This window comes from Oncorhynchus tshawytscha, linkage group LG03, assembly GCF_018296145.1.
Source record: "Oncorhynchus tshawytscha isolate Ot180627B linkage group LG03, Otsh_v2.0, whole genome shotgun sequence".
NCBI lineage: Eukaryota > Metazoa > Chordata > Actinopteri > Salmoniformes > Salmonidae > Oncorhynchus > Oncorhynchus tshawytscha.
In genome coordinates, this window is record NC_056431.1 from 2,391,902 (window position 1) to 2,405,065 (window position 13,164).

The window sequence follows — 13,164 nt, forward strand, 5'->3', positions numbered from 1 at the left end:
TGGGTTGGACTTGGAAATATTGAAGTATAGATTAGCCAATTGTTTATCTGGGCATGACCCCAAAACTAAGGACTTATTAGCCAGCCCTACTCTGTTGTTTATGATTGTGTTGTCAATGAGGACTGATTGGGCTCATTGATTCTAGTTGAAAAATAAATGCTGCACTCATGGAATGGCATGCTTTGCCAAGAGTGTGCAAATATGTCATCAAGGCAAAGGGTGGCTACTTTGAAGAATCTAAAATCTAAAATATATTTGGATTTGCTTAACACTTTTTTGGTTACTACGTGATTCCATAAGTGTTATTTCATAGTTCTGATGTCTTCACTATTATTCTACAGTCAATAGTAAAAAATAAATAAAAACACTTGAATGAGTAGGTGTGTCCAAACGTTTGACTGGTACTGTATATATGATTTATATCACAACTACAGATTGTCCCTTTAAGTCTATCAAACGTCTGCAAGGTTGAGCATGTGTCCACTAGGCCTATGGATGAGTTTTTTATGAGTATTAATTAGATTGAGCAATAAAAGCCCCATAGGCTTGGAACCGCGCTATGCAGCTGTTGCAAGAGCGCAATTTTACTGGCTGTCCACTGGTTTCAAAATCAATGATTCATAGGCAGTTTAAACTTCTTGAATTCAACCATTATTGGGTTCAAATACACATATAGATTTGTGAACAGCCATCCACAACAACCACAATCCGTAAGGCACAAATAGCTAAATGAGAGAGCAGCAGTGTGATTCACATCAATGCGCTATGTAGATATCAATAATAAGTGATATTCGTATCGCTGTTAACTACATTGCGGCAGTCGTCCTTACCTCCAAGCGTTTATTCAAGTTGGATAATCTTTGGATGCCGATAGCAGCTTGGACTGGACCCTACAAAAGCCTATTCCTGCTCTTTTCCCGCAATACATCAAACACATTTGGTGTGTCATCATAGTGATCTCTGACTTGTGGTCAGACTCGCTCAGGTGGAACAAACTTAAACTTGCGTCTTTGTTTTTTGTTTTTTGTCCTGCCCAATGCATTCCCCAAGTAGTCAAGACTGTCGATAAAGGGCTTGGATAGAGACCTATTTGAAATCAATCTTAATCACCAAAGCTTTATTAAAATATCAAGTTTGGGAGCAGAAAAACAATGCGTGGACATCCCTATTTATCTGTGTATTGCACATTATTTTATCTGTGTATTGTACATTATTTTATATATGTATTGTACATTATTTTATATATGTATTGTACATTATTTTATCTGTGTATTCTACATTATTTTATCTATGTATTGTACATTATTTTATATATGTATTCTACATTATTTTATCTGTGTATTCTACATTATTTTATCTATGTTTTCTACATGATTTTAGGCAGCATCTGTTGTCATTTTGGATGTGCATAAAACTCCTGGTAGTGAAATGGAAAAGCGGAAGAATTTGGGTTGTAAAAAATTCTAACGTGTTTTGCCATTGCATTATTGATATATCGTTGTCTCTAACTGGGGATCATACTTAAATAGAATTTTTTCCACCTGTGTGTTATGGGATATTGTTTTGAGTTAGTGCACGTAGCATCTCTGTTGTCACGGTTCATTGTTAGTTTATTGTTTATTTGTTTTTTGTCTTTGTTAAGTTTCACTTTATCATTAAAATGATGTGGAACTCAACATCCGCTGCGCCTTGGTCCGATATTCTTTCCAACGAACGTGACAGCTAATTGTAGTATCTGGGATCTACATCTGTTTATATTAGTTACTATGCTGTTACTAATGCACATGCGCACTGGGGTGCCGCGAACTGTAGAGCACGAGGGGTTTTGACTAAACAAAAAATTAACTGTACTCCCGTCTCCTGCCTGGTCATTTCTCCACAACACAAATATTACACTAATAACATAACCCAATCACTGTTTGTGTTAAAAGACTGCAGTGTTCAATGCATGGCTGCCCCTGTTTTGGCGTAGAGGAGGCCTAAGCTATAGTCTATGTCAGGTATGTTTCTTCTCCTTTCTTTTTGTGTTAATAAACACATTTCATGCAATTCTACTACACTTTATATGACTGGAGACATAAAATATTTTTTTATATGACAAAAATGACAGGGTAGTATGGACCTATAGGCTACTGCTGACTGACTAAATCAATTGTATAGCTAATAGACTATGTGTTTGTAGATCGACTGAGCTGAAAGAACCTACAGCAGCCAAGGTGATAATGGCTGGGGTCATTTTGCTTGTTTCTGCTGTTCTCCAAATAACATTTTAAAGTTTTCTAACTGTATAGAAATGCAGTAAATTAACTTGGGAACGGCCCCGCTCCTGCCACAGGCACATGGAGAGATCCAGAGAGAACCAGCAGACCCACCCTCCTGCCACAGGCACATGGAGAGATCCAGAGAGAACCAGCAGACCCACCCTCCTACCACAGGCACATGGAGAGATCCAGAGAGAACCAGCAGACCCACCCCTCCTACCACAGGCACATGGAGAGATCCAGAGAGAACCAGCAGACCCACCCTCCTACCACAGGCACATGGAGAGATCCAGAGAGAACCAGCAGACCCACCCTCCTACCACAGGCACATGGAGAGATCCAGAGAGAACCAGCAGACCCACCCCTCCTACCACAGACACATGGAGGAGATCCAGAGAGAACCAGCAGACCCACCCTCCTACCTCAGGCACATGGAGAGATCCAGAGAGAACCAGCAGACCCACCCCTCCTACCACAGACACATGGAGAGATCCAGAGAGAACCAGCAGACCTACCCCTCCTACCACAGGCACATGGAGAGATGCCAGCAGACCCACCCCTCCTGCCACAGGCACATGGAGAGATCCAGAGAGAACCAGCAGACCCACCCCTCCTACCACAGACACATGGAGAGATCCAGAGAGAACCAGCAGACCCACCCCTCCTACCACAGACACATGGAGAGATCCAGAGAGAACCAGCAGACCCACCCCTCCTACCACAGACACATGGAGAGATCCAGAGAGAACCAGCAGACCTACCCCTCCTACCACAGACACATGGAGAGATCCAGAGAGAACGAGCAGACCTACCCCTCCAACCACAGACACATGGAGAGATCCAGAGAGAACCAGCAGACCCACCCCACATCCTACCACAGACACATGGAGAGATCCAGAGAGAACCAGCAGACCCACCCCTCCTACCACAGACACATGGAGAGATCCAGAGAGAACCAGCAGACCCACCCCTCCTACCACAGACACATGGAGAGATCCAGAGAGAACCTGCAGACCACCCCTCCTACCACAGACATGGAGAGATCCAGAGAGAACCAGCAGACCCACCCCTCCTACCACAGGCACATGGAGAGATCCAGAGAGAACCAGCAGACCCACCCTCCTACCACAGACACATGGAGAGATGCAGAGAGAACCAGCAGACCTACCCCTCCTACCACAGACACATGGAGAGATCCAGAGAGAACCAGCAGACCCACCCCTCCTACCACAGGCACATGGAGAGATCCAGAGAGAACCAGCAGACCAGAGAGAACCAGCAGACCCCCCTCCTACCACAGACACATGGAGAGATCCAGAGAGAACCAGTCAGACCTCCCCCCCTCCTACCACAGACACATGGAGAGATCCAGAGAGAACCAGCAGACCCACCCCTCCTACCACAGACACATGGAGAGATGCAGAGAGATCTGTCAGACCTCCCCTCCTACCACAGACACATGGAGAGATCCAGAGAGAACCAGCAGACCCACCCTCCTACCACAGACACATGGAGAGATCCAGAGAGAACCTGTCAGACCACCCCTCCTACCACAGGCACATGGAGAGATCCAGAGAGAACCAGCAGACCCACCCCTCCTACCACAGGCACATGGAGAGATCCAGAGAGAACCAGCAGACCCACCCTCCTACCACAGACACATGGAGAGATGCAGAGAGAACCAGACAGACCTACCCCTCCTACCACAGACACATGGAGAGATCCAGAGAGAACCAGCAGACCCACCCCTCCTACCACAGGCACATGGAGAGATCCAGAGAGAACCAGCAGACCCACCCCTCCTACCACAGACACATGGAGAGATCCAGAGAGAGATCCAGGAGTCCCCCCTCCTACCACAGACACATGGAGAGATCCAGAGAGAACCAGCAGGCCCACCCCTCCTACCACAGACACATGGAGAGATGCAGAGAGATCTGTCAGGACCTCCCCTCCTACCACAGACACATGGAGAGATCCAGAGAGAACCAGCAGACCCACCCCTCCTACCACAGACACATGGAGAGATCCAGAGAGAACCAGCAGGCCCACCCCTCCTACCACAGACACATGGAGAGATCCAGAGAGATCTGTCAGGACCTCCCCTCCTACCACAGACACATGGAGAGATCCAGAGAGAACCAGCAGACCCACCCCTCCTACCACAGACACATGGAGAGATCCAGAGAGAACCAGCAGACCCACCCCTCCTACCACAGACACATGGAGAGATCCAGAGAGAACCAGCAGACCCACCCCTCCTACCACAGACACATGGAGAGATGCAGAGAGATCTGTCAGGACCTCCCCTCCTACCACAGACACATGGAGAGATCCAGAGAGAACCAGCAGTCCCACCCCTCCTACCACAGACACATGGAGAGATCCAGAGAGAACCAGCAGTCCCACCCCTCCTACCACAGACACATGGAGAGATGCAGAGAGAACCAGCAGGCCCACCCCTCCTACCACAGACACATGGAGAGATGCAGAGAGATCTGTCAGGACCTCCCCTCCTACCACAGACACATGGAGAGATCCAGAGAGATCTTTCAGGACCCAGCAGACCCCTCCTACCACAGACACATGGAGAGATGCAGAGAGATCTGTCAGGACCTCCCCTCCTACCACAGACACATGGAGAGATGCAGAGAGATCTGTCAGGACCTCCCCTCCCAGCTGTCCCAGTCCAGTAAGAGAAGCAGGGAGGGTGGGGAGGAACCTCAGACCTCCACATACTCCAAGAGGAACAGGGATGAATGCTCTTACACAATCCACAGGATGTCCCCAGGCACTGAAATTACTTTGAAGTTGATATGCAATTTGTCATGTTTGATACCTTTACTCATGAGTTTCCTGATAATTTAGTAAGAATTTAAATACATATGTTTCTTGTTCTTTAACACTTGAGTGTTGTAATACAGTCACATACAGGCGGCTAGTTAATGTGTGTTTTGCAGAATGAAAGAGAGATAGAAGAAGAGGTCAATAATATCTGGATATAGAAAGAGGTAAGGGGCAGCCCATTACTGCACTGGGATACATCAGGGTCAAGACTGTTTCTTGGTAGTCTTAAACAAATCTACTTTGAAACAAAAGTATACACCTAACACACATGGTTATAGGCTTGTGTCAGAAATAGAGTTAAAATGTATTCAATTTTGAGTTTGCATCCCAATATTACGCTTTTTATACATCATAGAAGACTGAAATATAACAACACTGTTTGACATTGAAACACCAGACTTTCTGTGTTTTAATTTGTATTTATTACTGATCAATTATGAAATTATGAAAATGATTAATAACATTCCACCCATGAGACCACTAGAGGGCGATTTTGTTCATTTGACTGCAGGAAAGGCTACTTATACTACTGTATGTAACACAAGACCCAGAAGAAGGAGAGTCTCATGACTATCAGTGACTGGCTGTTATGTTATATATACTTTTTTTATTGAACCTTTATTTAACTAGGGAAGTCAGTTAAGAACAAATTCTTATTTACCATGACGGCCTACTAAATGACGGGGAGCAACAGAACATCAGCTTGGAATATCCATCACAATGGTGTCAGAAGAACACATGCTTTGCCAATGACTTTTTCTTCTGGTCAGGAGGACTACTGTGATGTATTAAACTGATGGTGCCAAACATGACCAATGTACAGCCAACTCCTGATAAGTGTGCATAGCGCATTGCAGTTCACCAATCTTCATTTTGGAGATTGAACAATCTATATGCGATTTTGTTGCTTTTTATCGTTATCTGTTTGTGCCAGTTAAATGCACGCCTTCATGACCGTCTCAAAGCCAATGCTATGCCAACATTAGGAGTTGAGTCCTGAGTGGCCTATGTGACTTTTCCTGTTTTTCTGCATGTTTCAGCCTGCATGAGAGAGTTATGCTCCCATCTCTCTCTCTCTCTCTCTGTATGGTGTTGCCAAGCTGACTGTTCTAGAAAATAGTAGATACTGATCTGCTTGACTGTTCCATAACACACAGGGAGTGGTAGGCCACTGTGTGCTTAGGCAGAGTGTAACTTGTGGACGCTGGGTGTCGGGATGCAAGTACAGGGAGTGACTTTAATAATAAATAACACAAGGAACAAAACAAGAAACACAAGTAGCGTACAGACATGAAACAGTGAAACAGAAACAATAACGCCTGGGGAAGGAACCAAGAGGAGTGGCAGATACCGGGGAGGTAATCAGGGAGGTGATGGAGCACAGGTGAGTCTGATGAGGTGTTGGTGCGCTTCTTCCAAACATACTAGTGGTGACAGGTGTGCGTAATGATGACCAGACTGGCGACCTCGAACACCATAGAGGGAGTATACGTGACAAAATGGCATTTAATTCAAGAAACTTCATCCCATCCTCTTCATCCATAGAACTATTCTTCCAAACATACTAGTGTGTACTCTTGTCACCCCTCTCTACGCCTGTGTTCAGCATTATTGGTATAGATTCAGCATTATTGGTATAGATTCAACATCATTGGTATAGATTCAGCATCATTGGTATAATAGATTCAGCATCATTGGTATAGATTCAGCATCATTGGGATAGATTTGTGTGAATGAGATCATTGAGTTCTCAGTGTGTTAATGCGATATGAAAACATTCTAGGTGATCCATGTCTATTTTATCATGTTGAATTCAAAGATGAGGACTGAAAGACATCAAGCCTAAACTCTAACTCCCTCCCTCCCTCCCTCCCTCTCACACACACACACCTCCACTATAGGCTACAAACACTCACAATTAGGCAGGCGTTCTGTTCTCTATAAATTCTTTGTCTTTATAAAATCTTTCCCACAGTTCGTGCGCAGTAGATTCAGCATCATTGGTATATATTCAGCAGTACCCTACTTCCCCACCCTGTTCTGTTAGCGTCTCTCCTCTGTTTGGTAAGTAACCGTTCTCCACTTATTCTACTATTACTATTGGTGTCTTTGGTTTAACAGAGGAGGTTATCTAGTGTAATAAACAGGTCTCTGTAACTGTAACAACTGTTTCCAAGTGTGACTAGCTACTGATCTGTCTCGTCCGGCAAACTTGTAGGCTATAATGTTCATTAGTCTTCGCTTGATTTGATTCAAAAATCAGTTATTCTATGGTTTGTTATGCAGGATGACGGGCCATACTATTTACTGATCACATTATGTCATAGTTTATTTATAGGAAAACCTTTGAACATTGAAGCAATGTTTTTGTTTTAGAACTCTATTAGGTCTACAAAGTTTTTCTCAGCAGGTTCAAGTCATTTTATAGGCATTACTCACCAATTATCATCTCTTTACACTGAACTGTTGCAAAATCATTTCCTCTCCTGTCACACCCCTCTCCATCCCCAAATACCCACCCTTTGACAGTTACAATGATATGTCACATGTGTCACATGGTCAAGCTATTTCACCTTTATTTAACTAGGCAAGTCAGTGAAGAACAAATTCTTATTTACAATGACGGCCTACCCTGGGCCAAACTTGGTTAAAGGACAGTCTACACAGCTAGAGATGTTGGATGTTCCTAAAGAAAGTGGGAGGCACCAAAAGAAAAAGGAGGAGTCAGAGGTAGAGGGAATGTGTAAAGGAGTGTAAGATGACAGCTTAAATGCCACTAAGTAACAGACTGTGCTTACAGAGACAAAGAAAGCCAACTCCCATCCTCCCTGAATGTGCATTGTTAATTAGTTTGCTTCAAAGGGATAGTTTTCTATTAGTCAGCATATTAGTACCATCTATCAGGTATGAAGGGAAGACACAGATGCAGACCATGTCGAATAAACAATAGTTTGATGTTGCAAACAGGGGCAGGCAATAAACAGGGCAGGCAGGGGTCAGTAAACCAGACTGGGGCAACGGTACCGGACGGCAGGTAGTCTCAGGGTCAGGGCAGACAGGGGTCAGTAAACCAGAGCTGGGGCAACGGTACCGGACGGCAGGCAGGCTCAGGGTCAGGGTAGGCAGGGGTAAGTAAACCAGAGCTGGGGCAACGGTACTGGACAGCAGGTAGGCTCAGGGTCAGGGTAGGCAGGGGTCAGTAAACCAGAGCTGGGGCAACGGTACCGGACGGCAGGCAGGCTCAGGGTCAGGGTAGGCAGGGGTCAGTAAACCAGAGCTGGGGCAACGGTACCGGACGGCAGGCAGGCTCAGGGTCAGGGTAGGCAGGGGTCAGTAAACCAGAGCTGGGGCAACGGTACCGGACGGCAGGCAGGCTCAGGGTCAGGGTAGGCAGGGGTCAGTAAACCAGAGCTGGGGCAACGGGGACGGCAGGCAGGCTCAGGGTCAGGATAGGCAGGGGTCAGTAAACCAGAGCTGGGGCAACAACGTACCGGACGGCAGGCAGGCTCAGGGTCAGGGTAGGCAGGGGTCAGTAAACCAGAGCTGGGGCAATGGTACCGGATGGCAGGCAGGCTCAGGGTCAGGGTAGGCAGGGGTCAGTAAACCAGAGCTGGGGCAACGGTACCGGACGGCAGGCAGGCTCAGGGTCAGGGTAGGCAGGGGTCAGTAAACCAGAGGTGGGGCAACGGTACCGGACGGCAGGCAGGCTCAGGGTCAGGGTAGGCAGGGGTCAGTAAACCAGAGCTGGGGCAACGGTACCGGACGGCAGGCAGGCTCAGGGTCAGGGTAGGCAGGGGTCAGTAAACCAGAGCTGGGGCAACGGTACCGGACGGCAGGCAGGGTCAGGGTCAGGGTAGGGCAGAGGTTAGTAATCCAGAGGGGGGCAGAGGTACAGATCGTCAGGTAGGCTCAGGGTCAGGCAGGCTCAGGGACAGGCAGGCTCAGGGACAGGCAGGCGGGCTCGGAGTCAGGACAGGCAAGGGTCAAAACCGGGAGGGCGAGAAAAGAGAGACTGGAAAAACCAGGAGCTGAGACACGAAACGCTGATTGACTCGAACAAACAAGATGAACTGGCACAGACAAACAGAAACCACAGGTATAAGTACACAGGGGATAAACGGGGAAGATCGGCAACACCTAGAGGGGGGTGGAGACAAGCACAAGGACAGGTGAAACAGATCAGGGTTTGACACCAACAACTGTACTGAGTATCTATCATAATGAAATCAAAATCAAATGTATTTAGAAAACCCTTCTTACATCAGCTGATATCAAATCAAATCAAATTTTATTAGTGACATGTGCCGAATACAACAGATGTAGGAAGACCTTCCAGTGAAATGCTTACTTACAAGCCCCTAACCAACAATGCGGGTAAAAATAAAATAAGAATAAGAATAAGTAATAAAAGTAACAAGTAAAATAACAATAGTGAGACTATATACAGGTGGGTGCTGGTACAAAGTCAATGTGCTGAGGCACCGGTTAGTTGAGGTAATATGTACATGTAGGAAGACTTATTAAAGTGACTTTGCATAGATTTTAACAACAGAGAGTAGCAGACGTGTAAAGGGGGGCCATTTGCCATTTGATTAGATGTTCAGGAGTCTTATGGCATGGGGGTAGAAGCTGTTTAGAAGCATCTTGGACCTAGACTTGGAGCTCCGGTACCGCTTGCTGTGCAGTGGCAGAGAGAACAGTCTATTACTAGGGCGGCTGAAGTCTTTGACAATTTTTAGGCCCTTACACTGACACCGCTTGGTATAGAGGTCCTGGATGGCAGGAGGCTTGGCCCCAGTGATGTATTGGGCCGTACACACTACCCTCTGTAGTGCCTTGCGGTCGGAGGCCGAGCAGTTGCCATACCAGGCATTGATGCAACCAGTCAGGATGCTCTCGAGGGTGCAGCTGTACAACCTTTTGAGGATCTGATGACCCATGCCAAATCTTTTCAGTCTCCTGAAGGGGAATAGGTTTTGTCGTGCCCTCTTCACGACTATCTTGGAGTACTTGGACCATGTTAGTTTGTTGGTGATGTGGACACCAAGGAACATGAAGCTCTCAACCTGCTCCACCACAGCCCCGTCGATGAGAATGGGGACGTGCTCGGTCCTCTTTTTCCTGTAGTCCACAATCATCTCCTTTGTCTTGAACACATTGAGGGAGAGGTTGTTGTCCTGGCACCACACGGCCAGGTCTCTGACCTCCTCCCTATAGGCTGTCTCGTCTGTTGTCGGTGATCAGGACTACCACTGTTATGTCATCGGCAAACTTAATGGTAGTGTTGGAGTCTTGCCTAGCCATGCAGTCATGAGTGAACAGGGAGTACAGGAGGGGACTGAGCATGCACCCCTGAGGGGCCCCTGTGTTGAGGATCAGCGTGGCGGATGTGTTGATCGGTAGTCATTTAAGCAGGTTACCTTAGTGTTCTTGGGTACAGGGACTATGGTGGTCTGCTTAAAACATGTTGGTATTATAGACTCAGACAGGGAGAGGTTGAAAATATCAGTGAAGACACTTGCCAGTTGGTCAGCGCATGCTCAGGGTACACGTCATGGTAATCCATCTGGCCCTGCGGCCTTGTGAAGCTTGACAATTTTAAAGGTCTTACTCACATCGGCTGCGGAGAGCGTGATCACACGGTCTTCCAGAACAGCTGGTGCTTTCATGCATGTTTCAGTGTTATTTGCCTCAAAGCGAGCATAGAAGCTGTTTAGCTCATCAGGTAGTGATGAGTGGTTGGTTTGCAAGCCCTGTAATGGTTTGCAAGCCCTGCCACATCCGGCGAGTGTCAGAGCCAGTATTTTACGATTCAATCTTAGTCTTAATCTTAATCTGTCACTGTAATTTACACCCCCTTCCGCCTTGTCTCCCCTACCATCTCCCCTCCTCCCTCTCTCCCCTCCCCTCACATCTCCCTCCTCCCTCTCTCCCCTACCATCTCCCCGCTCCCTCTCTCCCCTCCTCAGTGTATCCTTCTCTCTGCAGCCATGCCGTCTCAATTGGAGAGATCCTTGCAGTCCCTGATCACGGTGTTCCATCGCTATGCCGACAAGGACGGTGACTGTAACACACTGAGCAAGAAGGAGCTGAAAGAACTCATGCAGACAGAGCTGGGCAGCTTCCTGAAGGTACCATAGATCTCTCTCTCTCTCTCTCTCTCTCTTTCGCTCTCTCGCTCTCTCGCTCTATCTCTCTGGTTTTATCTCACTGTCCCTCAACACTTTCTCACGCTCTTTCCCTTTCGTTCTGATTTCTCTTTCACTTTATTAAAGAGTATCCAAAGTCAGTCTAACCCCCCTCTCTCCCCTCCTCCCATCTATCTCTCTTTCACTCTCTCTCTTACTCATTCTCTTCATCTCCTCCATCTCTCCTTCCCTCTCAGTCCCAGAAGGACCCAGCCGCCATAGACAAGATCATGAAGAATCTGGACCAGAATGGTGATGGGATGGTAAACTTCGAGGAGTTTGTCTCCCTGGTGGTGGACCTCTCCATCGCCTGTGAACAGATCTACCAGCTCCACACCCAGAAGGCTTCTGCCAATAAGTGAAGGAGGACAGGACAAGGAGAAAGAGAAGCAGAGATGGATGCTTTTCTATATGTAATTTTGCTTCTCTATATGTCAAATAAGTCATTTTATAAGAAGTCTTACTGTTGTGAATAAACAGTGGCTTTCCCACTCTCTCTGTTTGTCACATGTGTCTGACGTGTGTCTGTCTGTTTGTTAGAGGAAATTATAGTTTAGATGATTAATTATGTATACATTATTGATTAGAACCATTTATTCTAATACTATTATGTTATGGTATGAAAAGTAAAAGTTATTGGTTAAGCTGTTACTGAAAATGTAAGCAGAACGAATTAATTGTCTGGGCCTCCTGGGAAGTTAACGGAGGAGCGAGGCTATGGCTTGTCAGACAGATAAGAAATGTCTGGGAGACGTTCCAGGCCTAATGAACAATGGGCTCTTGTGAGAATCGGAGAGAGGGGGGATAAACTGATGATGTCATGTTCAGTTTATAACCTGTGGAAAAATGTGTATGCTTCAGTACTCTCTTGAAATAAACGCTGTTACTTTTGGCTTTTAAGACTGGTCTCAATCTACTTCATGCATAATTAATGAACTTACAACTCATTAATGAATTAGAATGAGTGAGAATCTGGTTTTGGCTACAAAACATACAGGAATTTAGAAATTCCACTAACATTTGGTCCTTCGAGCCGGATCTAAATACCCCTCCCTGGTATCTTGAGGTAGTACGCTGAAAATCGTGCACGGACGAGTTTTTGACTCGTTTTACTAAAGACCTGACCTCTGAATTGAGGTTAAAATTAAAACAGGCCTGCGTATTATCACAGATTCCAGGAAAGGTGACTAGATTCAAACGAACAATGCTTTCCCAGCCGGCAGCCAGGTAAAGTAGCCTTTATTCTCGATTTTGGGGGGATTTGAGTTCTTTAATTGATGTTCTGAGAATTCATCAATGGTAAGAGCTTTGCTATCCCCACAGGGGTGTATGACCATCATACAATGGGTTTTGTAGAACCGATATACACGGAAGCAGGTTCGAAAATAACCTGTGGTAATGTGCACTACCGCAAATAAACTAAACTTAATCATGAGAGGCACACCTGCCCGAGATTAAGAAGGAATATTAAATAGGTACTGGGAGATAGGACGGTGATCTTGTCATTTGATCATCGTTCCGATTCAACTAATACTACGGAAAATATCCAAATTGACCTTAATCATAATCAGATTAAGACGGGATATTAAATAGGTACTGGGGGATAGGACACACTGGGCGTGGGGAGATGGCAAGAATGCGCAAGATAACTGGATTAAATAGTGGCAGTATTGATCATCGGGATTCAACTAAACTAGGTATCTGGGGGATAGGAGATAAAAGCCATATCTATAGACAGGATGATCTAACAATTAGTGGCGTGAGATAACTTATTAGGGCACAACCGGAAAATACGGGGCTTTAGATGGCAAGAATATCTGCAAAAGTCAAAGATAACTGGATTGGTCATTTGAATAGTGGCAGTATTG

The 13,164-nt window shown here is 46.1% G+C and overlaps 1 protein-coding gene across 2 annotated transcripts; it reads left to right on the plus strand.

The window, feature by feature from the left end:
- The first annotated feature begins 6,266 nt into the window (after positions 1–6,266).
- On the plus strand, positions 6,267–12,196 carry LOC112237742 (protein S100-A1). Of its 2 annotated transcripts, XM_024406340.2 has the most exons (4): positions 6,269–6,492; positions 7,084–7,172; positions 11,078–11,239; positions 11,494–12,196. In XM_024406340.2, exons 3-4 carry the CDS (start codon positions 11,099–11,101, stop codon positions 11,656–11,658), a joined length of 306 nt encoding a protein of 101 aa, XP_024262108.1. In that variant the 5' UTR covers positions 6,269–6,492; positions 7,084–7,172; positions 11,078–11,098; the 3' UTR covers positions 11,659–12,196. The 2 variants fall into 2 exon arrangements, with proteins under 2 accessions (XP_024262111.1, XP_024262108.1); XM_024406343.2 differs by lacking the exon at positions 7,084–7,172 and having other exon boundaries at positions 6,267–6,492.
- Positions 12,197–13,164: the final 968 nt, after the last annotated feature.